Source organism: Genypterus blacodes, unplaced genomic scaffold (assembly GCF_046128005.1).
Source record: "Genypterus blacodes isolate CSIRO-AG114 ecotype Tasmania unplaced genomic scaffold, CSIRO-AGI_Gbla_v1 ptg000111l_1, whole genome shotgun sequence".
Classification (NCBI taxonomy): domain Eukaryota; kingdom Metazoa; phylum Chordata; class Actinopteri; order Ophidiiformes; family Ophidiidae; genus Genypterus; species Genypterus blacodes.
Genome location: NW_027466915.1, coordinates 4,672,468 through 4,700,031, shown reverse-complemented (window position 1 = coordinate 4,700,031; position 27,564 = coordinate 4,672,468). Strand labels below are relative to the sequence as shown.

At 40.2% G+C, this 27,564-nt stretch overlaps 1 protein-coding gene across 1 annotated transcript in view; it reads right to left on the bottom strand.

Annotated features, from left to right (window-relative positions):
- Positions 1–6,269: 6,269 nt before the first annotated feature.
- The window catches only part of doc2b (double C2-like domains, beta), a 74,572-nt gene continuing 53,277 nt past the window's right edge, over positions 6,270–27,564 (bottom strand). The window contains exons 5-9 of the mRNA XM_076161420.1: positions 20,249–20,375; positions 14,476–14,633; positions 10,472–10,553; positions 7,307–7,403; positions 6,270–6,423 (exon numbers count right to left, since the gene is read on the bottom strand). Of these exons, the coding sequence (XP_076017535.1) occupies positions 6,290–6,423; positions 7,307–7,403; positions 10,472–10,553; positions 14,476–14,633; positions 20,249–20,375 (598 nt within the window). The 3' untranslated portion in view covers positions 6,270–6,289. The remainder of the gene's footprint in view (positions 6,424–7,306; positions 7,404–10,471; positions 10,554–14,475; positions 14,634–20,248; positions 20,376–27,564) is intronic.

Below are 27,564 nucleotides of genomic sequence, written 5' to 3'. Positions count from 1 at the left end.
AATTTGCTTTGGCTGGTTAGGCGTTGGTGTCTTATGTAGCCCTTGAGAAATGTTTATCAGATTCCAAAAAAATTATTTAGCTCAGAAATGGATACAGCCATGACAGCAACCAACATCCTATTTAGTGTGCAGGTCTGTAAAGCCCTTTTAGACGTTGCATGCCATGTTGGGCAATACAAATAAACTTGATTTGACTGGTAACAAATTTGAGGTAACTTTGTCCATCACCATCACTGCTCAATCTATCAAATACATGCCATCACAATTTGTAAAAAGTCCCATCCTTGAAACAATTAACTTGTACTAACTGTATGTCTCTTATGTAGAATGTGAGCTGCATGCTTTAATTTTGAGAGATGAACTGTAAAAGCGGAAAAGAAGTTGTTGCCTGTTTCTATTTAACTGCACTGCGTTACATTGAGACCAACGGAGCGCTGCTCCCCATGTTTGCTCGGTGACTGGAATAGTTAGCGGCTGCTAGAAACAAACAACTTGCCATTCAAAGGGAGGAGGTGGCCGGGCTTGCTGGGAAATGAAGTTCTAGTTGTTTAAAGAGCAATGCATAACCCGTTTCAAATGCTACACTGGCACTAGTTCTTGAAGATCAGTGTTTGGCCAGTTTTAGAATTAGAATGTGACAAAGGATCAAAAACAGCAATACTATTGCTGCTACTACTACTAATAACAATAATAACGACAATAATACTACTACTACTACTACTACTACTACTACTAATACTAATAGAAATAGTGGTAGTAGTAATAATAATGTCACGATCATTGTTTATTCACTGTTGTGAAGTTGCATGAGGAATATTTGTATGGACTTTCTGTATGAGCAGCAATCATTAATTCTGCAAAAAAGCTGAAAAAACTACAGTATGCAGCCATCAAAATGTGTTGACAATGAGAAAGTTCAATGAAATTTAACATCTCTGCCAAATGAGCACTGTGAGTTGCTCTGTTGCTCTGTCTCTGAATAAACATTTGAGGGCCACATCATAATTATTACTATAATGTAATTGTGGAAACATTGGAAAATTGTATTATCTGTAATGGGCCGAAAATGCCCACATACCAGATTTTTAGATAAGAATGTCTACTTACAACCATTTTAATTTTGTCCTTCCCGATCGACTCAAGCCAAGGGGTGGCGACCCTCAGTCCTGTACTTACCTGTTAGGGAACTGATTAAGTTGTCGTATTGAACATGGTGTAGTGCTGTGAGTCACTTTCGATCATGAGTTTTTAATAAAGCATAGATTTAGAATAGCGTTCGATGTGAGACATCAGAGCAGCATGTAGTGAAATAGAGGAAGCTAGCAGACACAGGTAAACTCACCCTGATGAAACCTATAGGTGTGTCGTTCAAATGAAAAGCACAAATCCAAATGACGAAAATAGACAAAGAGGAATAGGAGGCTGTGTAGATTATACATCCCGTAAACATCGTTCAGAATCATAGTACCTACCTACCTAGTACATACCTAGAACGTCACTCTGGGCTGGATTTATTAAGGGTTTTGCGGGGCTTTTACAGATGTAATGAGACAAATAAAATTGTCCCTATGTACTCATGTGACACACTGGAGATTTGCGTTTTATATATATATATATACTATTATATAGTATATGGCTTAATATATACTACATAATACTATTCAAGAGCCATTACTTGCACAGAACACAAAAAACTCCCAAGAAAGGTGAACAGCAGATCATCCAAATCCAGCCTGATCATCTAGTGTAGACATTCATTGTCTACACACCTGCATTGAGTTGAGTGTGTTCTTGTAATAAATCACAGAGGTGGTGTGTCTAGCTGTCAGCCTTGTGAACATTTCAAGCCAACATGCTAATTAATGCTAATAATTAAGCTTTGTGGCAGCGGTCCACAAGAATAATGAAGCAAACACACACAGGAATTCCTGTACCATGAAGAGATCATTTACACCACATTGTCACATACAGTGGAAAAATATTATTTGTATAAAAGCATAAAACTCAAATGCCAAATAAATAGCTGCTTTGGGAACCACTGCTGTACGGGCAAGGAAGGTGTTTGTACTCTAATCTGTCACCTGGTCACATGATGGTGGGTGTGGGCGTGCGTCTGTGTGTGTGATTGTGCGTCTGTGTGAGTCTGTATACGCGTGTGCGACACGGAGGTAGCGGTAAGTAGTTATTATTTGCATCAAACTGCGGGTGAGTATTTGTTTGGAATTGTATTGGAGCAGTGGGTGAGAGGCGAGTGTCACTCCCTGTTGATCGCTAATGAGAACGCTAAACAAATAAACAAGAATTATCATCGACACGGAGAATCCTCCCTTCATTCAGCCGATGAAGAGAGTAAAAGTCGCAGTGGCGCCTCCGGAACACACAAAACAGCCCGTCGGACAGACGTCTTAGCCTCTCGTGGCTCACAACTTTGTGGATAGCCGCCTACATATACACTGTATATAATACGTTTTTGTTTTATTTATCTTATCTATATCTTATCTTATCATTTGTTATTTATTTTATGGTGCTTCTACGATACTGTATATTATGATACTGTATATTATACAATATCATAGAGGACTCTTTGTCCATGGAGAAAGCCAGAGCTTTGATTTGCACTTTCACGGAATGCATCTGATGTCGAGGCGGCATTATTAACACGACGTAACTCATAACAAATAATAAAAGCATCATAAACTTGCCATTCATGCAGGACTTCACACAAACTACACAGTGAAAAAAGACATGGATAATGTAAAAAATTAAGTAAGTATTAAAAATGAAACAAAACAACAAAGGTTAATTTTAATTCACATCAAGTCACGCTTCCAGATAGTCAATACAGCGGCCAAACAGGCAACACGATAGTGTTCATAAGTACAAAATGTCTGACTCAGCATAATTTTAAATAGTATCAAACATTAGGCAAATTCATCTCAGGACAAAACCAAGAACATACACATGCACAGCGGTTGTTTTTTTTTCAGAATATTGAGCTTGATACAAAGGCAGACAGATTACAAAATATCACATGTGGTTTTTATATTCATTGTATATTCATCAGTGACACAGAGGTTACTGCTGTTGTGTTAAGGAGAGTATTGAAACCCCCACAGGGTTTTTTCACAAATCAATGTGGCTAAAGAGGAAAATGATGGGAAGTAATGTAAAGCACTTCATCTCCAGCTTTGAAATCTGATGCCATTCAAATCCTTTACTCAAAATCACAATGTCAAAAGTTCAAAAACCAGATGAAAATGGAGGCCTACAAATGTTCTCTGAACTGCCATTCAATAATATTTCAATTATAATTATTTAAATATATGCTATATATGATACTTTCAGTATGTTCAATGAGGACATAATTAAGTGATAAAGGACTGAAATCAAGTTGAGAGTATATGGAATTCTACAAAAATATCTGTGTGGAGACCTTTTAGGTGTGAGGTGGATGTTAAGATTTGTGATATCCACACAAGTCTCACACCTCCACTTCTGAGTTAGCACTCCTAAAACATTAAAAAAATCCACACGTAAATTAAAACAGTTGCTTTAGGATAATTTCATAAACAGAGCCCTGGCTGTGAGTTCAACCATCCCTATTCCAAGATATAATGGCCCAAGATGCTTGAGATTGGAGCTTGAGATTCAATATATGAATAATATCAGCAACACTGAGCACTAAGGTGCACATTCTCAGAGTATTCATTGTGGAATAGAAGGGGTTAAACACTTACATTCTCTTTGTTTACATTTATAGTGAGGTTGCTTTTACATAAAAACATGTGCAACAACATAGTAACAAGTAACATTAACAGCTAGCATTTTGAAAATTCTGCTCGTCTCACCCATGCCCATCGTAGCAAAGCTTGCATTGCACACCTGAACATTTGCAGTAACCTTAGCAAGAGCGCGTTCCGCCCTTTCAGCAGCAAAGGTGAACTTCAGCAAGAATAGGCTGTTGTAAACAATACATGCTTTTATTTTTTTTAGCAGTATTTGACGTAAACTTTCCTTTTTAAAATTCTGCCCTTTTTGATGTACAGCAAGTATAGTATCTGCACTTTACAGTTGAACATTCTGTCATGAGTTTTGTGTAGAAACTCTTTTTCTGTAATGTAAATGTGTTCATTAAATCACACATACCATAGAGCTGCCTCATCATGCGATACTGTGGTCCAACAAGGGTCTTGCCAGTTTGACTGTTGGACTTCACTTCTATTGATTACAGCTGATCGAGTGGGCGTATTACCTTCTACAGGGAAAATCAGATACACAACATTTTTATTAGATCTTATTATCGCTAGAGTAATTTCAGACTCATAATAGCTATTATTATAAAATCATTATCCCTTTCTTGCAACTGTCCATCTTTAATACCAGTTATGGGGAAGCTACTCATGATCTAAGGTAATTAAGCTGTAGCTAAGATACTTTCTTAAATAAAGTTTGTACACCACAGGCTCCTGAGAAAAAGTAGTCAACTACATTGAAGCTATTTCAAGGGGCAGCAATCAAATGTTTACTGGAAAATATTTAACTCTCAAATCAAATAAGCAGAAAACAATGTGTAAAACAATGGTTATCTCTTGTCTGTCTTTTTGCTGCAGTGTAAAACTCAATTATGATGATTTCAATGTGTTGCTCAGTACACACTGCTTTATATAATTGATTGATTAAATGATTAACCAGGAAGAGAAGTGAATGCTGGGATATGTTCCGAACAATAGTGTGTTGAGTGTGGGTGTTTTCAATAAAGTTTGGCAACAGTTATAACAGTGCACATCATTGACACTCCCTCACAGGATAAGCGTTTTGCCATGCTGCATCACTACTTGTGGGAAAAACTGATGTTATTGGAAAAGCTACATTGCTTTGAAATTAGCTGATTACTATCAAGCTATAGAAAAAAGTTGTTATGTTAGTAGTATTGCTAGTTTTAGCTATCTGATCTACCCTTTTGATCTGTTCAGAAATGTAATCTTGCCCATAAAAGACCTGATCGGTAAAGAAAAGTGCTTGTTGGATTGTCTGTCAGTATCTGAAACCTCCTTTTCCAACTGTGGCAATTGAGGGGCAATTGAGGAGGGCAGTGGCGCCTGCAACAGCGGGTCCACCGGTGAGAGCTTGACCAGGTGTGGAGGTGTGACAGTAGTAAGGATTTTCTCTCTAAAACTCTGGCAAAGGCTAACTTTCACTATACTTTTAGTGCGCATATCCGCCTGTATGAATAGGGGGTTAACACATTCTAAGCCTTGCAGGAAGGTGTTAAACCGGCGATGAGTTGGTAACTCCTTACTGGTTTGCGGTGTGGCCACAGGCCCTGACAAAGTCCTAGCCTTATGGTGATTCTTCTGTCAGATGTGTTGGCCAGAGCTGCACAAGATCCTACTCTGGCACCCCAGCTCAGACCACAAAAATCTGACAAAATGTATTACTATAAATAAGGAGGTAAATTGACATGGCAGAGGATTTGCCACTTGATGAGCCAGCTCCATAGATGAGGGGTTGCACAAGGTTTCAGCGATCATTTGTAAATTTGTTGTCTGCGCATGAACACTCATAGTAGATCTGTGTTTGAAACATCTCAGGATAGTTCATCTTGATTGTAGCTTCCTGATTGTGTCAGTATCAGTGTTTTGGTAACCTGTCACCATTCAGATTATGGATCAGTCATCTGAGCATCCCATTGATCTTATGGCTATCATATCTCAACACTCGCCTCCTTTTACCCATGTAGCCTTGAGTTTAGGGTTTAGGAACTGGGCTACTGTATTTGCCCAAACACTCCATAAGTCAAATAAGTGGCTCCTTTAATGTGAGAGGATGGAGGAAATGACAGCACAATGTGCTCTAGTTGAAATGCAGCTCACTAATTGAGAAGATGAAGATTCCGTCCATTCCTCACCCAAAGTATGAGACTTTGCTACATCTGTTCTCTACTCTTTGCACAGATCTCTACTCTTCCAAGAATCTTTCTTACAATCAGGTAGATGGCAGTATAAAGGCTTTCTTTCTTGTGAAATTGTTAGCTGAAACTTTACGTATCCAACATTAACACCTCCATCATTCAAGATGCTGCGCAACCCTGCGGAATGTGTGAAGCTGCTGTTAAACAGAAACAAAATTATTTTCATTTTTAGGCCCTGTTGAAGAAGGAATTCTCAAGGTGCGGTCACAGATCATTGCAAGAATTGTGGCCGACATGAGGAGAATCCAGTGGAGGTGGAGTGAGGTGAAGGCAGGAGTCTGATCTGCTGCAGCCCGAGTTGTCAGATGGTGTGGGTGTTTAGTCGTTTAGGGAACCAGGTAATTCGTTGGTTAATGTATGCCAGCGCTCAATTTTCTTGTCCTTGTTTTTGAGGCAGTCAAACCAATGTTTGAGCCTCTCTCCATTTGCATTGATGCCCAGGGATACGCCACCTACAGGGACATACATGGCATAAATTATATTTACATATAAATAATTATCTTTGCTTATTTGTTTGTTACCTGGATTTAATTGTTTATCAAAATATTAAGCATCCTCATATTGAACTACAAGGTGTCCACAGCAACATTAGGATGAACATATATTCAAAAATGTGCAATCTCTATCATACATATATCTTTGTTTGTAGCAACTGAAGCAAGATGGCAGCAAAAGCCACTTGGCTAAGGTAACAGAAATATTGTAGTTATGGTTAAACTAACAAAATGCCAGTGATGATTTCCATGCGGTGGTCTTAGTGTCAAAGTCAAGTACTTTTGCAGCAATCCATCCAATCTTATTTTCACCTCATTACTTTTTGTGGTATGATTTGGGACCTGTTCTATGAAGCATGATTAAGGGCTTAGTCGGCTCTGTTGAAGCTAAAGTCGGACTTTTCTGTATCACAAAGCTGATTCACATCTGTTTGCACTGTCGCCACGGCAACTCATGCTCCACGGCAATCCTGGTCCGCAGCAGTATTTGTTGGGGCTAAATCGGGGTGACATATAAACCTCTGCCTCTTGACCAATCACCTCGCTGGGAAATTAGCGTCCTCATACCTGCAGGATCTGCAGGATCTGCAGGTATGAGTGTTTCCCACTCACACTGTCATGACTGCAACTAAAATAATAAAGATAACAATAATGTTTAATCTAAGATATTGATCACAGGTGATATTGGACCAGCAAGTACTGTACTGTAGTAAGTGCTAGTAGGTGATGAATCATTTGGAAAGAAGAGTAATGATGCTGTTGATGCAGCTAAGCATCAGTCTTATTATGCTCCACCCACCCTGCCAACTCTGTGGTTGCTTAAAAATACATCTGTGCTTACCTATGAAATCGTTGGACTTGCCGAGATCATAGTCCCACACGGTCACCTCCAAGGTCTTCTTGGTTAGGTCTGCATATTTTATATCATAACAGAATTCCTACAGAAAGGAGAATGTTCATTAAATGTTGTGTTTGAACTTTTGAAACACTGAGACTTCTGACTGAATCCTTGTTAACTATTGCGATCGTGGCGCTAATTTGTGTTAGCCTGTATATTGAAATCCTGATCATATTAGCATCAAGCTATTTCACTTTTACCTTATAACTTCAGGTCAAAGACAATTTTGCCCAACCCTGCTGGTGTCTTGTTTACACAATTGTGTAAAATAATAAATGCAAGACTACAGAGAAAAACATTGGATAGCTTTATAATATAATCACTCGCACTCTCTGCTATGATTGATGGACCCCTGGTAACCCATATCCGGTATACGGTCATAGATGACTACATAAATGCAGATAGCAAATAATATACAGTAAATATGCGCTTTCAGCACAATATTGAAGCTGGGTTTTCATCTTTACACCTCTCTGCTTTTTGTGTGTGCATAGGTTACTTTGTTACTAAGTAAGATATTTTTATGTTGGTTATCAGTGTTGTGAGTAACATGTGTGCAAGTACAACACACTGACATAGGAAACCACTGTCATAGTAACATAACAAATGTGTCATGTTGGGATCTTTGAGACTTGTGTGTACATTTGCGTCAACAACGATGGTCATGGTGTCATTGTTTGCGTTTATAATCAAGGTGCAATTCTGGCTCTCATGACAACCAGTGCCACCTGTTGCTTTTTAATGGTGGTGTATTTGTGCTCTCTTATACTGCTAAAAATGCATTTATTAATGCTAAAATATTTGGTCTCACAGTACAGTAGATATCAAAATCTTTGGAGATGGACTTATAGCCCTAACATTGTCGATGATTGGCTGCAATCTTCTGTTTGATCTCTTCAAACAATTCTTTGCTTTTTTTCTTTTCTCCGTGCACACTGTTGTACACGTTGTGACAGAAAACAGCAGAATGAGTATTTTGCTCCATTTAAACTGGTTTATTGAGTGATTACTACACTATACAATATACATGTGACTCACGATTGTTAAGTTCAAAGTCAACCACCTGCTTGAACTTCAATTATTTCAAGCAACTTCTAGGAAACAGTAATATTATCCTGGCCAGTTTTTGTATTCTATATGGAATAACCAAGGATTCTGTTTTTTTCAGCTTTTATGTTTTGTCCTTCTGCAAACCAAAGAAAAACCTATGTGGGTACAAAAAAAAGATCAATTATAATTTGGTTATTTGGAAAACAAATGCAGGGGTGTCAAAGCCTGTCGAACCTTTATTGAAAGATTGAAAGAGTATTGCACTTGAATGGTTATGGCTTCCTATTTCAAGAGGTTCAGCCTAGGAACTGATACTACAGATGCAAGATAAAAAGTCATTTGTGCCATGTGCCTATTGCAGAATTCTGCAATATAAGTTATCAAATATAGAAAAACAGACACCAGTTTGCAAATTAGAACATTTCTTTCTCCTCATTATTCTATTATCAAGAGCTGTGTATTTATTTAATTTCATTATATACAAGTCCAGGGACACAGCATAGGTCATGAAACATGTCATAAAGTTTATTTTTATGTTCTATTTCAGCGACTGAATCTTGTTTATCTTTTGCAATGACCAATAGATTTTGAAAGCTGAGTGAAGGAGAGATTTGCATTCAATACTTTCAGTGAGAGAATGCTACTGAGAGCTAAATTCAGTTAGAGTAGATTAGTTAGTAGCATTGCATTAGTAAATGCAAGGCTAGACTGAGGTACACACAATGGCATGCTTACATAGACACACACATACTGTATACGTCCATCACACCACACATACACACACGCCCACCCAAATGCAACAATAAATAGACTGGATAAGTTACATTTTGAACAAATATTTGAGTGACTGTCTGTGTAAGAAGGCCGATTCAGTGCATATGTGTGTTGACTATTGACACAGATTTGTGATACAGTTGTAGCCAAAAATATGGCATCCTTTCACATAAAAAAAACCCCAATCAAATCACAATTGTCAATAAGTTGAAATTGACAAAAGTATTTGATCGCCACAATTCTTTTTTTTTTCACTGTTATTAGTACTAAATATTTGATTCGGATTCAGAAATGATTTAGCAATTAGCAAATCCAACTGTTCATTCTGATTTGCGACCTGAGTTTGCTTTACAGTGAGAGCAAAAGAGAAAAGATTGTCCTTTTCATCTAAAACACCATTCATGTCCAACTGGCCCCATGTTGACATGCTATAAGGAAGGTTACTGTTGTATTCTAATGTTATCAATGCCTTAATATAACAGGAGACAACTTTGCTTACCTGACAGAAAGGCCAATGGTGATTGAGGACTATGTTGACATAAATGTGAAGAAATGTAAAACACTGGCCCATGCAATGAGGGTGAATGTTTTAGCTTAATGAAATCAGTGCCTTTATAAAAGGGATGTCCAGGATTCAAACCCTGAGACTGGTCTGTCTTGATTGTCTTAGCGTAAGGATGGGTCAAAAGAAGAAATTTAACCACAGAAGTGTACAAACAATAAAGAAAAACAAGTTTTAGCCCGTCAATGTTTTGACAATGTGATTTGCCATGTGCGGCCATATGTTCTATACTGCAGGTGGATAAATCTTAGCCAAGAAACTGTGAGCTACCACCAGCTAAGGTTCAGGTTCAAGGTTTGGCATTGAAGACGCATTGGACTAGCTGTTCTTTCTTTAAGACTTGAACATCTGATTTCAGCAGAATAGTGGTTAGTAGCAATATTATAGCTTAATGAAATCAGTGTTTTAATATGACGGTTGCCCAGGGTTCAGACCCTGGGTCTGATCTGTCTTGATTATGTAAGTTAGTATTGTTGCAGAGGAGGAATTTCACTGCAGAAGTGGGCAAACAATAAAGAAAGACACATTTAGATTTAAATTGTGCAAAAGCTTTTCAAAATTATTAAATTTAGCATCGTAATGTAATGCTTTGATGGCATACATCAAATGAAGATTACAGTGAATAACAGTAGGATATGATAAATACTTGATACAAGTAAAACATGATCAAAAAAGTGAAATTGGCACTGTGAGGATTTTAGTTTAACAGTAATGCGTTATACCTCATTGAACTCAGGGTTGAGAGTCTTCTTTTTCACAGCAGTCTTGTGCTTTGACTTTTTGTTCTCATCAGGCTTCAGGTACCTTTAGGGGAGCAGAAGACAGTAAATTAGTGATTATTAACGATGCAGCACTATTTCAATGATAGGAAACTCTCACTGTGTAAAAACATGTACCTTTTTAGTTTATTAGTTAGTTGTTTTTCTGTCCTCTAGAGGGTGCTATAGTACTGCCCTCATTCAACCACGCAGCTGGCCACTTCGGTCACAGCATCTCCATAATTAACATCATTACATTAGAGGCATGCACAACAATCAAATAATTATACACTTATATTGTCTTTGTGATTTTTTTCTTTATATTTTCAATTATGTATAATTATGTTTTCTTTGTGTCAGGATGTGTCAGGAAAAAACAAAACAATATATCATTTATATTATATATGTTAATCTGAAACCACTCCAGAAATTGCATTGCACTCAAAAAATATTCAAATCATTTGATTTGATAAAATGTCAGGACCTGTGTGATAAAATGTCTAGCATGCTTCTGCTGCTGTTTGAGTTCAGGTATGGGGAGAGGCTGAAAAAACATATGAATTGTTAGTGGTGAACTGGGTGAAGGCATATGTATTTGTGCATATATATATAGCACGTTTTGTTATACCTTAACAAATGATTGTGCTGCCAGCACTACACCCTGTGTACATCCTGAGTACATGCTGTGTAGACCCTGTGTCCACCCTGTGCGCTGCTGTCCGTGAAGTTTCACTGTTCATTTTGCCAAAAGATCCTCACATTGTAATTGGATCTCTGTCATAGGCAGCCAGGTGTAAATTCATAGTGGACCACAGTTGTAAATGTCGCTGAACCTGCTCTTCCTGAATATGCTTTCTTTCCTAAATAAAGTCATATTCAGTGGCCGCTGCGGCCTGTAAAAGCCATGTTATTTTAAGAATGATGGGAAAGCAAGGAGGAAAGACTGGCTTAAATAGCAAAATACCACGCATAATGAGATCTGATCACAATGCAGACAGCATCTAGATAACAAGGACACATATTCATGAGAGGTGTTAATACAACTCCTGTCATCAAAACACATTTTAATGCAAGGTGTTAAAGGAGCACAAGTAAGACTAGCATGACATCCTCCTATTTTAGTTGCTTAAAGAACATTTCAAATGTATTTCAACAACACTTCAAACATGCCCAATATTATTGGCACACCAGAAAAAACATCAATTGTTCAGGGATCATGATGCATTAAGAGAGACTTGCTGAAAATACAGAAAAATCATTTACCACAGGCTATCTTATAAAATAAGATAAGGGTAAAAGTTTATTATCCAGAAGGAAATTACTGTGCAACATTTACAGTACAGTGCAGAATGAAACTAGAACGAGAAATTACAGAAACTAGTGCAATATAGAAAAACCTGCAAGAGTGCATGCAGATAATAAGTACACCATAATAAGTACACACAGTAAGGGGTACGAAGTACATACAATCGGGGAACAGTACATGACAGTACAAATGACAGTACAAATACATAAGGAGGACAAGGGTACAAGTGCAAATGTGCATCTGGCAAAGTGACAGTGAGGTCTGGTGGGGGGGGGGGGGGGGGGACACACACCCCACTGTTCACTGTTACGTAGCTTGCATAGCATCCTCCTCTCCGACACACGCTCCAACGAATCAAGTTCAACCCCCAGGACGAAGCCAGCCTTCCTGATGATCTTGTTGAGCTCGTTGGCGTCTGCTGACCTCGCCCGACTGCCCCAACACACAGCCGCGAAGAAGATGGCACTGGCAACCACCGACTGGTAGAACATCCTCAGCATGGTGTTGCATACATTGAAGGACCGGAGCCTCCTCAGAAAGTAGAGTCGACTCTGTCCTTTCTTGTACACTGCTTCAGCGTTCTTAGACCAGTTATGTTTCCTTTATCCCCCCCTCATACAATCCTATCAGTAAATCTGTTATCTGTCTGTGTCCTTCAGGCTTCACAGAAATATTCCTCAACCTCAAACTGTTTGAAAATTGTTGCCAGCCTACACTCCAAAATGAGTTGCTCTTTTGTGCCTGGAATTGTAATTGCACTTTCAGTGCTCAGTTAGATGAAATTGGGAAGTTGGGAAAGGTTTGTGTGTAACAAAGATGACTCTCCCTATTGCTGCCCTGTGGATGACCTCATTGCTAAAACATTACCATCACAGCAATTCAGCCGTACACGGGACCTGATGAATCACTGTTGTCCGTTAAGAATTACTTACAAAATAATTAGGACTAGCTTAAGAAATGTAAGTAAGACCTTTCCCCATAATTGCAGAAAGAACACCTGAATCATCCCCCCATAATTGTGGCTCAAGGAGCAGCAGCTTAGAGAGACACACACATAGAAAGAGAGTGTTGGGTCATGAAGTTACTAGGTAGTTACAGCTATTTTCACACCTGGTAACAAGTGTGTAAGACCAAAATGGACATTCAAATTGTTACATACAAGACAGAAGTTGGCCTTTTGGCTTTAAACCTCTGTGGACGTCGCAAAATGAAGCCATTATTTAGTTGGGTTCCTGTGTTAATGTAACTGTGCTTGGGTCTGTTGTCTAGTTTCTAATAAGTGTTTTACGCAGATTGCAAAGGAATCTCAGGGCTAACCTTATCTTAATTTTAACAAAAAAGGCCAAGGATGATGCTTTAACCACAGAAAGGAATGCTGCATGGTCCAACAATGTTCTCAGATCACACCTCATCCCTTGGTGTCACATTGAGGGCCGTATTAAAGGCAAATGGTGAAGGAATGTTATCTCAATCCACTGACCTCTAGGCGAGGGGACAAAGTAGTGGATACATTCACACATCTCATTTCTGTTGTCTGTTCCAAAGAACTGATGTGACAGTCTTTCATTGGTTGTGGCAAAAGTATGTAAATGTCCAGGAAAAGGGTATTTAAGAGGCCATTGTGAAAAAGGCTCTCTCTCTTCTGTCTGCGCTCTGCTCCCTTCTGCTCTCTTCTATATTCCCTTTGACCTGGGGCTCTGTCTCCCTGGCTCTTCTCTGTCTCCCTGATCCTTCCCCTCTCTTGTTCTTTCGTTCTCTCTACTTCCTTTTCCATTCTTCTCTTCTTTTTAACCATCATTACCTGGTTTGTTTATCTGGTTTATTTTGTCATTTGTATATCTTTAGATCTAATTTTACACTCTCAGCTATTGCAACTGTAACTGTAATGTCAGCTATCAGCTCATGTTAGAAAACTATCCACCATTCATCTCACTTCTATTGTTCCATGCCTCTCTGTAAAGCTAAATTAGCATCACTAAGTCAGTGCCATTCTTATTTATTAATGGAGTCAGATAAAACACAGTTAACTATCTCTGTCCATAGGGTGTGAGTCCCAAAAAGTGGTTACACATGTCCTGGCTGTCGTTCAGTGTTCATTTGCGTTTCGTAGAAGTCCATCGTGTCTTCTGCTTTAGTGAACGTGGGATCTACCTTATGAAAAGTAATCAGGAGTTTAGCCGGGTGAAGAAATCCATGTTTCAGTTTGGCACAGCTGAAAAAAGCTTCGTAAGGTGTTGAATTGAACGTGTGACTCCAGTTATATGGCACTCAAGTCAGGTTTATGTTGATCCTCTCATTGAGGTACTGGAGTCTTTGATTTTAATTGGCACTGTCCGACACTGTAACATGAAGCATGGACAAAGAGTCCTGTATGAAAAACAAATCTTCTCGCTAACGATTCAAGATCCATCAAGAAATTACGTGTGGTCGGCATACGTGGAGTTGAGCAAACAATAAATAAATAAATTTTAATCCTTAATTATATGATGATGTATGCATGTGAATATATTTATCATTTTAGAATTGACGTAAAAGTATCGATAATTATTATCAAGCTTATATTAAGATAGTGTTTCTTTCATGACATGATGCTTGAGCACTTCCTGTTGAGTGTTCTTGTAGCTGATGATGTGACAGATCCACTACCTGTTTGCACACTCACGTTTTGACATATGGGTCAGAGAAGCCATTGGCATCCATGGCAGCGAGGTGCGCACACCGTACGATGCCCACTACCAGGCAGGACTTCTGTGTGTTGTATTTGAGGGAGATCATGATTCGTCCCCGTTCCTCCAGGGATTTGTCTTCTGTCTTATTGACCTGCAGAGACAAAATGAGCAAAACATGAGCAAACAGTTCCGTATTTCTGGCGCCGTATTGGCTGCCATGCCAAGTTGGGACTTTTCTCATTTCTGTCTGCTTCTGAAATAATCAAGACATTCAATTTTCAATTTTGTCATGGAGCCATGGAGACAAATAAGGAGCACCTAGCTCTGGGTTTTCAACCACAGATTTTCATATTTCAAACCCCATTTCACTTCTTTTTGCTATTTGTTTTTATTGAAGCAAATGACATTGCGCATACAATTGTAGGATATTTTCGAGATAATTTTTTATACAGAAAGAGGGGGAAGAGGAAAGAGAGAGATAGAGAGAGAGAAGGAGGGTTGTGTTATTAATACTATTGTTGTTTAAACTTTATTCGTAGACCCTGAGGTAGAATACAAGTAGATTGAAATTGCAATGATCTCATAGGGAAATACAGCTTTCACAGGATGATGTCAAACCCCATTTCACTTCTTTTGAATTCAGTGTCTGTTAATGAACCGAACTAGAAATTATTACAAACGCAATGCATACAGCAACTGCTTGCCTAAAGATGTGTCCTGAAAATCAACCAAACACTGACTGGGTAATGAGTGACACCTGTTGATGTTGAGTTAATATCCGCATTAGAATTAACCTGCCATGTTGTTGCCTAGATATGTGCCAAGAACACATGGATTGACATATGACCCGTATGACAAGAACAACATTTCACACAAATACTGAATATATTAATCTCACCCATGGAGAGAGAGAGTGTGTGTGTGTGCGCGCACCCTAATTAAAGGAATAAGCCACCAATTGCATTTAAATACCAGTATTATTTACAATTTCTCTTATACACAATATATGCTCTATATATCATGAACAAATTTGGTAAATGGAATAAAAACAACAATAACTTAAGTATTGCCTCTGTAGCTAACTGATGAGCTTAGTGGGGACATAAAGTGTAACATTAGAGAGAGAAGGGAGCATGTACTGGACATTGCTCCTCTGCCCTGTCCCTGAATTTGGGGTTGTCCACCTGAACCTTCACTTATGCATGCTTCACTTATATGACTCCTGCACCCCGGCTGCCAGCCTGATCCGCTCAGGTCTGTGTTGTGCTGTTTTCCTTGTATTTTCCTCTTCTGACTAACCCTGATGTTTAAATTTCATGACAAAGTCTTACGATCACCCTGTTGCATAGGTTTCATATTAGACCCATAAATGAATTGAAAAAACAGAGTTGTTATCTTCAATACCTTCATGTCACAGAACATTTTTGTTGCATAACACTATTAAAACTATATTAATAGCTGTGTCATTCCATTTGGTGATGGTTCTGAATGCAGTCTGAAAGTAGTTTTAAATTTCATACATACAAGAAAAATTAAAAAAAGTTGTTAACATGTAACAGATAAACATGATTGCTTCCTACATTGAGGCCTGCTCTCCCTCCTCTGCCTCTCAGGTCTCCCACTTTCCATCAGTCCCTCCAAACATTAAATTAGCTTACAAACACAAATGCAATGCCTTGCCACTGGGATTTGCTTTCTATTGTACCATTGCCTGTAGAACAGGGGTCTTCAACGTTTTTCAGGCCAAGGACCCGCCAAAGTGATGGAGAGATGGAGCGGGGACCCCCTACTATACATATATTGTATACAATTGTGTTCTAGTGCCATGTATAAACATAGATTTTCTCATCAACGTCTGTTGACCTTGGAGGGATTTAAGACTAGTTTGGAAGTAATCAACAGTTTAGTCTTTTAAGTGGCTGTGGGTTGTCTCCAAGTGACGCTGCAGCTTTGATGGCTTCATAGATTTGTTTGACAGCACAGTAGATCAAATGACACACATTGGTAATAGATGAAAGATAACATCTTCTGCCTCCATTCATCCGTTCACTACAATACGTTGGATTCATGTTATTGTGTATTTAAAGCAGTGGTCTCCAACCTTTTTGCCTCTGAGAGCTACTTTGACAAAATTAAAGTGTCCAAGAGCTCCTCATGTTTAACATTATTAGTAACATTTATCCACATGGCTGACTCTCCACCCAAACCAGCTGAATAAGCGTCTTCTGTGTGAACATTTACAAATGTTCGAAATCACACTTTTCACATTTTGAATCAAAATGCACTTCAATTCGGCAACATGAGCTTCTTTTTTCTCCATACATTCTCAAAGAAAACAAAGCAATGTTATTACTGATTTTACTATTTAACTAATACTATACCTATGCCATATTTCACATTTGTCTGTCCACATATCACTGTCACAATTTCTCTTCACATTCCCTGTAATTCAGGGAATTCCCTTTAGTTCCCATAACATCTGTACTTCACATGCATTCAGTCTGTTCTGATGTTAGTGAGATGACAGTGAGTGTGGTACTATCTTCATGAGGAATTAAAAAACTTATGGAATATTCTTGCAGTGAAGCACTTCTTCTGTCGTACAGTTTTGGAATGTTTTTCTGTTTGGAAGAACATACACTGGATTGAGTGGACCTGACGGCTTAATTCTGTATTCTGCTTTTATGTTGTCACAATTGTTAAAATGCATCCAAATGCTGCTTTGTTCCAGCTGTCACTCATCTCTGCTTCTCTCTGTCCTGCTCTGTACCAGTAGTAGACCGTCAGCACGCCCTGGCCTCCCTGCTTGATGTTATGGTCCTTGTCTGTCTTCACGTGAATTGGTTGAACGGCACAACATCAGATAAAACATTCAGTCTTCTCCGTGTTTATGGCACGGAGAAGACCACCCTATCATTCTGTCTTGTTTTAAGTTGCAGAAAAAATAAAAATGGCTCTCGGACTGGGGCCGGCTCCCATCGTTCAGCCGGTTCTTTTCGGCCGTTTCATTCGCTAGCGACACATCACGCCCTGCCAGTTAAACGTTGCTGTGGACTCTGGTGAAGTGCCGCTCCACAGACGCGTTTGCACCGCAAACGAGACACACACACATTTGTCATTCGTCATTTGAGGATGGAAATAATGTGTTTGTAGGGAAGGCAGTAGCTCAGTGGGTAGAGCTTCCGCTTGGGAACCAGAGGGTCGCTGGTTCGAGTCCCTGCCGAGGTGCCCCTGAGCAAGGCACCGAACCCTCAATTGCTCCCCCCTCTGCGAAGGGTGGTAATGTAATGTAAGTCGCTTTGGATAAAAGCGTCTGCCAAATGATCTTAATGTAATGTAATGTTGCCTTTTATTGGGGCTATTTTCCATGGTCATCCTCAAATCCGGCGTGCTCTTGCAAGCCGAATATTAGGGTGTTACGTAACGAAACATGACAGCAGCGTCATTTGTTGGACTGACAGCTGGTTGGCTTATAATCGTTTGGCGACAAAAGGGTTTACCAAGTGACGTGTTGTCAAATGTACGTATTCTTTGAACCTTTTGCGAGCTACTCAGAAATGGCCGACGAGCGACCTGTTGGAGACCTCTGATTTAAAAGACTTTTTCGTTTGTGGGGGGGAAAAATTGGTTTGAGAAAAAAAAAAAGAAAAGAAAAAAAAGTCTACTCAACCACAAATTTAGCGATCCACCTGGGGGTGGCACACCCCCTGTTGAAGACCCCTGCAGTAGAAAACTAAATTCAGATTGGCTGGAGGATGTCCATCAATTGAATTTAATCCATTGTATATCTGGACACCTTTGATGTGACCGGACATCATTCCAAATCAATGCATCCATTGTGCTAAATAACCAGGCACTGTTTGCTCATGTTTTACTCATTTTGTCTCTGCAGGTCAATAAGACAGAAGACAAATCCCTGGAGGAACGGGGACGAATCATGATACAGAGCATTACTCTCTGCCATTGTCCCGATTGCAGTTATTTATGCCACGTCATGACTAAAAAGGAAGTGTAAGGTAAGCTAAGGAAGGTGTGTAAGCTGTTCAAGGTACATAAATCCATGTGTGATACAGGAAACAGGGTCAAACATATTTCCTGTCCCAGTGGGATCTTTTAGATCATTATCTCTCGAGAGAACAGTGGGAGGCTGAATGCAGCTTTGATAGAAAAGAAGGACACAAGTGTTCAGTCTGCACACTCTGAAAAACAATTCATATTATTCAGTGAAATATTACATACAGAGAATAGTCCTTGTAACAGATTTCACCCCCTACCAGGGGTGGGGAACCTGATCGGGCCCGCGAGACAATACATCTGGGGTCTGGAACCTATGGCTAGCGAGCCAATTATGGTTCTTCCGAAGACGGCATATGACTCGCAGACAGTGCTGAGCTGACATTGTAACACAAGTAACAAGTAATAAATAATTATACTGTGATCATAATCCCCCCGTCAGACCAGCTGATCGCAGCGCAAATTGTGAAGCGCACCCCCAATCACAATCAATTAACAAAATCCGGGACAACGGTAAGAAAGTGGCATCCCTGAAAGAGTGCTACTCTTTTTCAGACAAAATACCTCTTAACCAATGACAATTAATTGGTTTTCATGACTTATCATTGGTCAAACTCTGATTCACCAAGACTCTCAAACAAGTAGAGAAACAGCCTGGCAGCAATGGAGAATAGGAATGAAAATGCAACCATTCTAGAAGAATATCTCAGTTTACATAACTTGCAAGGCAGATTATCTCTATAATTCATGCATTTAATTTTTCATGTCATTATTTGTTGTGTTTATTGATCCATTTGGTGAAGGAATCAATAGTTGTGTTCTGCTCGCCAATTCTACAGTAGTTACTTGAGGAAAAGTAGGGGGAAACACATCTTGTCATGCTCTCATGATTACTAGAGATGCTCATAGCTACACATTTCATTTGGGCAATAAACAGAACACTGCTCGGGAGAGATTGTATAAGAGCCTCTTCACAACAGTAAAGCTACCCAGAGAGCAGAAAAATGGTGAAAAATGTTCATGGAGGTTACCACAAGCAGCTTCTTGAATTCCACAAGCCACTGCACAGTGTAATTATCTGGGCTGCCAGATCTACTGAAGCCTGCTCCAGTCGTACCCTCACTTATCAATGAAGACAGACGAGTCCAGTCAATTAAATTAACTCCAAGCATGCCTTGAGGACATGAAGATTAGGTTGTTGGGCTTGGCCCCTAACACCTCAAATACACATTATCTAATGAGCCATCATGGATGCATAGCAATCATGGATGACATTGCCTTGGCCTCAAGAGCCACCAAAAGGAATGTAGGAGTAATCTTTGATCAGGATATGTCATTTAACTCCCACATAAAACAATTTTCAAGGACTTCAATCTTTCAATTGCAACATTGCAAATAAACTAAGCACAAAAGGAAATTTGTGTTTTGTAGAGAACCTCTTTGTTGTTACAATGCTTCTTGGCAATACATCTTATACCGTTGGAAAGCCTGTTTACTCCTTTTAAATGGTTCCACATCTGTGAGGAACATGCATTTGTGGGATGAGCAGCAGAGCTGAGTATGTGGGTTACGTCCATAACATTTTTGCCAAACAGCTTTTTTTAGCTGGAAGCAAAATTCTGTTGTGGTCGTCAGTGAGGAAAAATTACCCATGTTCAATTTGTGTCACCGAAGGCAACAGGCTATTCAAAAGATGTCATAATTTTGGGGTTTTAACCCATTTCTGAGCCGACACTAAGGTGTTGGACTTACAGGTAACTGTTTTTCCAGGCAGTTGTTGAAGTTCTTGGTTTGGTTGGGCTTAAGCTTCTTCAATGGAATTCGTGTTTCTCCGATGAACTCGTTGTGGCGGAATTTGTCCTCATCACACACTGACATCCTGATAGGAGAGGAAGAGAAAGAGGACGTAGGGGATATAAACAAACTGGAGAATAGGTCAAGGTTTAGAGGTTTACACTATAAACCACCTCCAAGTCATCACCACCAGGAATGTATTTCAACATCATCCCTCATCACAGGGACTCACTGCACAACCAAATCTTAATGGTCCCTTTGTGATCCAGTTATTCTTATTGACTCCCTATGAGCAGTAGCATGTAAATGGTATTATAATGCCATGACTACATGTTCTGGGTACTCTTGTGATTGGTTTTGCTTACTTCTACAGTGAAGATCTTAGCTAGATATTTTCTAGCTAGTTTCTCGCAAAACACAACACAATCACCCTTTTCAATCTTTTATATCATCTTCTCAAAAGTCAGCATATCTGACAATTTGTCCTACAATCAAATCACTGTCCCTGTCATGAAGAATGGTGCATGCAATGATTAACATTACACATTCATTAATCATTAATTTAATAATTACAGATTTATGATTACAATTATTGGTATGGATCAACACAGCTCTCATGAGGGTCCGTGATAAATTAAAGCTTAGCTTTGAACAAGGAACATTCCACATTTCTCTGTGCATAACTGTAAAGGAAAAATGCAGCTTGTACCTAGTAGCTCAGTAACATGAGTCACACTGTTACAGTGTACACTGTAGCTCACAGGAGACCCAATTCAATCAGAATCAAAATGAAGCGCAGATAAAAAACTAACTTATCTATACGATGAACAGGTGGTGCTGGATTTAAATATAAATTTGCTCAAAGAAATAAATTGGTTTTCTAGGATTATGCAAGACCTTCTCAGTCTATTGTTTCTGGAAAATGGAAGATACTGGTATGTCAATAGTTTTTTTGGCTTGTGCACAGACAGCTCTTCATCATATCACACTCATTAAGCTACTCATTTTACGAACATATATTTTTTAATTACTAAATTTTATAATGAATTGAAATGCATTATTATCATACATTTAGCTCAAAGTCCTAAGCACAAAAATCACCAGATACTGTTGTACCAGTATCTGGTGATTTTTGTTGTACCATATACCTGTTGGGTTTGATAAGTTTTCAAATCAATACAAGTTAGTCAGCAATTTCTTCAATAGAAATGTATTAGTATATAGTGATTAAGCACATTATGAGGTTCGCATGCATCCATCATCCACAAATCTAATGAGGCTTACTCCTGCATGTGTTACGATCTAGCCCAAGAGAGAGAAAACCCGAGCTGATATAATTGATAAAAAAATAATCTTTCAGAATGTCCTATGTATGAACTATGGAACTGTATTCATGGTATGTTTGTGTAACTGTGTGTTTAAAATCATGACTTCATGAGCCATGGCCAATATTCGAAATGTAAGATTCAGTCGAGCAAAACCTCAGTCCCCTATCAGCCCCTTTAAACACGCCCTGGCCTGAAGTCAAATTAAACAGCCGGAGATTTTCTCCTCAGCACACACTTCACACATTTACACTTAATTATTTTCATACACCTCTTCTCTTTTGAACACCTATGATTATTAAGCCTGTACTCATTTTCCCCATTCTCATTATCCTTTTAAGCTAGCATTGCGAACCAAGTATTGCTTTTTCCCTCTCAATATCAGAATCAGAATCAGAATCACTTCATTCGCCAGTTAAGTTAACACTTAAGAGGAATTTGCTCTGGTCCTTGGTGCGTACAAATAACATAAAAAGACAACAAGAAACAACATTTAAAACAACAGATAAAACGACATATAAGGACAGCAGCTCGGGAATAATTAAATTAAAAAACACACTAAATGAAATAAATTAACTATGAATACTGTTGAATAAAGTGTTAAAAAATATGCAGGGGTTTGTTGTGAAGTCAGTGGAAGACCTGGGCCTTGTTGATAAGACCCACTGCAGAGGGAAAGAAGCTGGATTTTTGGCATGAGGTTTTGGTCCTGATGGACCTCAGCCTCCTGCCAGAGGGGAGGGTTGAAAACTGTTTGTGTCTGGGGTGGGAGGGGTCGGCCAGAATCTTGCCTGCCCGCTTCAGGGTCCGGGAGGCGTACAGGTCCTGGAGGGACGGCATTTTGCAGCCGACCACCTTCTCCGCACAGCTGATGATACGCTGCAGCCTGCCCTTGTCCTTGGCAGTGGCTGCAGCGAACCAGATGGTGACGGAGGAGGTGAGGAGGGACTCAATGATGGCAGAGTAGAAGTGCACCATCATTGTCTTTGGCAGGCTGAACTTCTTCAGCTGCCGCAGGAAGAACATCCTTTGCTGGGCTTTTTTTGGTGAGGGAGCTGATGTTGAGCTCCCACTTGAGGTCCTGGGATATAATGGGAAACGAAAAGACTCCACAGTGTCAACTGGGGAGTCACACAGAATGATGGGGGCAGGTGGGGCTGCATTCAGTCGAAAATCCACGAAAAATCTCCTTTGTTTTCTAAGGCATTAAGCTCCTGCCTGTAGGCGGACTCGTCCCCATCAGAGATGAGTCCAATGAGGGTGGTGTCGTCCACAGACTTCAGGAGCTCGACTGATTGATGACTGGAGGTGCAGTCATTGGTTTACAAGGAGAAGAGTAGAGGGGAAAGAACGCAGCCTTGAGGGGAACCAGTGCTGATGGAGCGTGAAGCAGAGACGTGTTTCCCCAGCGTCACGTGCTGCTTCCTGTCAGTCAGGAAGTCTGTGATCCACCTGCAGGTGGAGTCGGGCACGTGAAACTGGGAGAGCTTGTCCTGCAGCAGTGAGGGGATGATGGTGTTGAAGGCAGAGTTGAAGTCAACAAACAGGATCCTGGCGTAGGTTCCTGCGGAGTCCAGGTGCTGGAGGGTGAAGTGAAAGGCCATGTTGACAGCGTCGTCTACAGACCTGTTGGCTCTGTAGGCAAACTGCAGGGGGTCCAGGAGGGGGTCGGTGAGGGATTTCAGGTGGGGGAGCACCAGGCGCTCAAAGGACTTCATGACTACAGAGGTCAGAGCGACAGGTCTGTAGTTATTAAGTTTTGTGGTCCTTGGCTACTTGGGGATGGGGATGATGGTGGACGCTTTGAGGGGCTGGTGATGGCTGTAGGTGTCAAGGGGGACGGTGTCAGAACTGGCAGCTTGACCATCAAAGTGACAGTAAAACTCATTCAGCCTGTTGGCGATGCACAGATCATTTAGAGACTGAGCGGGGTTTGGCTTATAGTTTGTGATTTTTCTGAGACCCTTCCACACAGATGCAGTGTCATTAGCTGCAAACTGCTGCTTCAGTTTCTCAGAGTACAGTTTCTTAGCATCTCTCACCGCCTTGCTAAATCTGTTTTTAGCCTCTTTGAACCCGTCTCTATCTCCGCTCCTAAATGCCTGCACCTTCTGCCAGCGGAGCTGCATGAGTCTAACTGTGAACCAGGGTTTGTCGATGTTAAAGCTCACCCTGGTGCTTGTCGGTACACAGCTGTCCTCACAGAAGCTGATGTATGACGTCACAGCCTCTGTGTACTTGTCCAGGCTGACGGTGCCAGACCTGAAAACGTCCCAGTCAGGACAGTCAAAGCACGCCTGAAGATTCTCCAGAGCCTCACTGGTCCACATCTTAGATTTCCTCACAATAGGTCTACACAGTTTGAGTTTCTGCCTGTATGCAGGAATCAGATGGACCATGGCGTGGTCCAAGTGACCCAGTGGAGCACGGGGGAAGGTGTGATAAGCCCCACAGACAGTAGTGTAGCAGTGATCCAAGGTGTTTTCCTCTCTTCAGACATTTAATGAATTGTCAGTATTTGGGGAGTTCATGGCTGAGATTTCCTTTGTTAAGGTAGCCGCGGACAATACCTAAGGAGTCCGGATTGGTTCGTTCCACAGACAGAATCTGAGCGACAAGTGTGCGTTTAGCCTCTTGCGCATTGGCGCTCGGTGGAACGTAAACACTGACCAGAATGAATGAAGCGAACTCACAGGGGGAATAAAAGGGTTTGCAATTGATAATGAATGTTTCCAGAGTAGGAGAGCAGAGCTGTAGGATCACTGTGACATCGTTGCACCAGCCACTGTTGGTGTAAAAACAGATACCTCCACCTTTCGTTTTGTCGAAAGTTTGGTTACACAGTCCGCTCCGAGCAGCTCGAAGCCCGTCAGCTGCAGCGCCGAATCTGGCGGTATACCGCTCAGCCAGGTCTCTGTGAAGCACAGAACTGAAGCTGTAGAGAAGTCTCTGTTTCTCCCCACCAGTGACTGGAGTTTGTTAAGGTTATTACATAGTGAGCGCACATTAGAGACAAATGTCCCCAGAAGCGGAGAACGTAATCCGCGCCGGCTCGCTTTCCTCTCCTGTGGCGTTTCGCTGCATGAACAAGGGCTAGCGAGCCCTTGACTAGAGTGACCAGTATCTCTACAGATGAAATTAGAAAAGTAGGAAGCAGATCCACTGGCGTAGATCCCCTGATGTTTAGGCGCTCCTCTCGGCTGAGAGAGGCCCCAAGAGCGGAGTTTGACAAGCAAACAAACAAATAACAAAAAACAAGTTGCAAAGAGACACAGAGGCTGCCATTTGCAGCGCCATCTTAGTCATCAAAAAAAGAAAAAGAAAAAGAAAAAAGAAAATTACATTTCATTGCTCCTAGCTCATCGTTAAAAAACACAATTTACAAAGGACTATAAAAACACTGAAAAGAATAATACTAATAATGGGAATATTAATGAAACTAAACAAACGGCTATACACATGAATATATAAATTGTATTGCACTAAGTGATATTGCACTATATATATTTGGTAAAATATATATTATTGATGAGATGTGTGTGTGGATTGCATTCTGTGTTGTGTGTGTAATGTAATAAATGCATGTGTTTGAAAAAGGTCATTTCTCAATTCTGAGATCTATAAAGGGGTGTTCTTCTTCTAAACGAGTCGGAAGCAGATGCCAACTTTCTTGATTACCAGTTGGCTCTGCAATTTAACACCCCAAATTCTGATATTGGTGTAGGAGAAAGATAGTTTAACACTTGTTATTGATTATGTTAAAGCAGACCAATTCCTTTTCAGGATGAATGAATTTTGGTCACTATGTAGAAAATAAAACCTTAATTCTTGCCTTCAGTATTTCACAAAGATGCAACATTTGGTTCCTGACATTACCCGACTTGATCGGAACAATCGCTTTCAAGGGACTTCGGTTGGCTGAGATGGGACCCAATGAAGCTAGGTCGCAACTTTTATGTTCAGAGTTGATGTCTTTAGCACAAATACACATGTACATCTTTATCAGGTAGTTATGATGATAGGTTATAACCAAAGGAGTTTTCAAAGTGCGTGTTGATCTGCCACAACCAACACTCCCAATTTCTTTCAAATAATAAATGTTTCTAACAGCAATTATCAGTAACTTGGTGATACATGCTTCTTCACTACCTTCTGAATCAAAATGAATGACAATAGCATTGCTAAGCGTGTTGTGTTAATGTCTCTAGTTATGATAGATGAAGTGTTCAATGCCAGAGATAGAGGAAACAAATATGGGGGAGTAAGACCCATGACTAGGCTCTCCACTGAAAACCCAATATCCGTCAACATATCTGCCACCAGTAGGCGGTGTGTCAAGCTGTGTGTAGGCACAGCCGAATGCAAACACAGGGAGAAGGAAATTAAATTAATTAATAAGGTAAAGAAATGGTTTAATTTGGATCTGTAAGGAGAAGGTTATGTTAACCCCCACTCGTAACTAATACGTTGAGGTGTGGTCACCAAAAAGGGCTACAAATACAGCTGAAAACTGTCTATATATTTTGTATTTAGCGTAGCACTGACAGTGCAAAGTTTTATTTCCTTGATCAGTAGCTGCTGATATCCTTGGATACCTCAATATGTCTTTATCCTAATGACATAAATGGGACAGTGGTGTCCCTGACTAGTCCCATGGGTTTTTTCTGTGGTTTGACCTGGTACAAAGCAGGGACAGTTTGGACATGACTGTGTATGGACCTGTTCACGGAGGGAGGAACTTGCAAGCAAGTCTCCCTGCACTGCCATTATCTTTTTCAATTGGTGGGGCAACGGGGCAGTACCACACTTTATCCTCTACTTGGTAATCGTTGTGAGATATCTTTTGGTTATCATAGGTTTTCTGCTTTTCTGCATTTATTTACAGGTTTTCATGGGCAAAGGCAAGGGTTATTAGGTGTATGTTTACATTGGTCATATACTGGGGTGTAGTTTATGCTGTTATGATGATAATTACATAACGTCTACTACTTGATGATGCACACTCTTTGGTGTGAAGGAATATTTCCATTGCATAACAGCGTCTTATTTATTTTGGGGGATAATTATTGTCTATTCAAATTTGTTGCCAAAGATTAACAGTCTTCTCAACAACACAAAAAAGTGCTATATGGAAATCCCACAAACAAAAGGCTCCTCTGTCAGTATTTGTTCGTGATCGCGCTCTATGTTGTTGTCTGTTCTCCTGTCCCTTGTTTTTTCTGACTGGGTCTCCTGTCCCTGTGTTATTTCTGACTGGGTGTGGCTACCTGCTTCCTGGTATCACCATCAAATTACACACATCTGATGCCAACTCTGTACTCATCAGTTGTAGTATTTAAGCTCCAGGTCATCCAACCATTCCTGGCCAGATAGTTCCTTCCTTTTTTGAAGACTTCCTTCACCTCCAAGACCTCGGAGACATCCATCCTTCAGTTCTGTCCGAGACCTTCGCAGTCTCCGTCCGGCAACCCTGTCACTGTCAGTTACACGGTTCTTTTGTAGGGCCCTCCAGGCTGAGCTGTTTGTTTTACGAGCAGATCTTCTGCGTTCCTGTTCTCCTGGATTTTGGATCAACTTACTCTCACTTTGCCAGCATTCTGTTTACAGTGTTTCCAATAGCAGTGCCCAGCCTCCGTGTCTCCAGCGACAGCTCCAGCGTACCCGTCATGTGTGCTTCGTACTTGTTGGAGTATGCAATAAACCTCTGTTATTTACCTGATCATCTGTTCTGGTGGTTGTGTCTGCATCAGGTCAGCTATAAAAATAACTTCATCGTAGATCATAACACCCTCACTGTTTTTCTGACACAGGCACATGTGCAGCTTTGCTTTTGCACGGAGCTCTGGGAGGAGTACACACTACAGTACAAACAAATGTATCATATCTATATATGTCATAACAGAGAACCCATAAAACTGATTTACATCAGAAGACTAGTGTTGGGATACA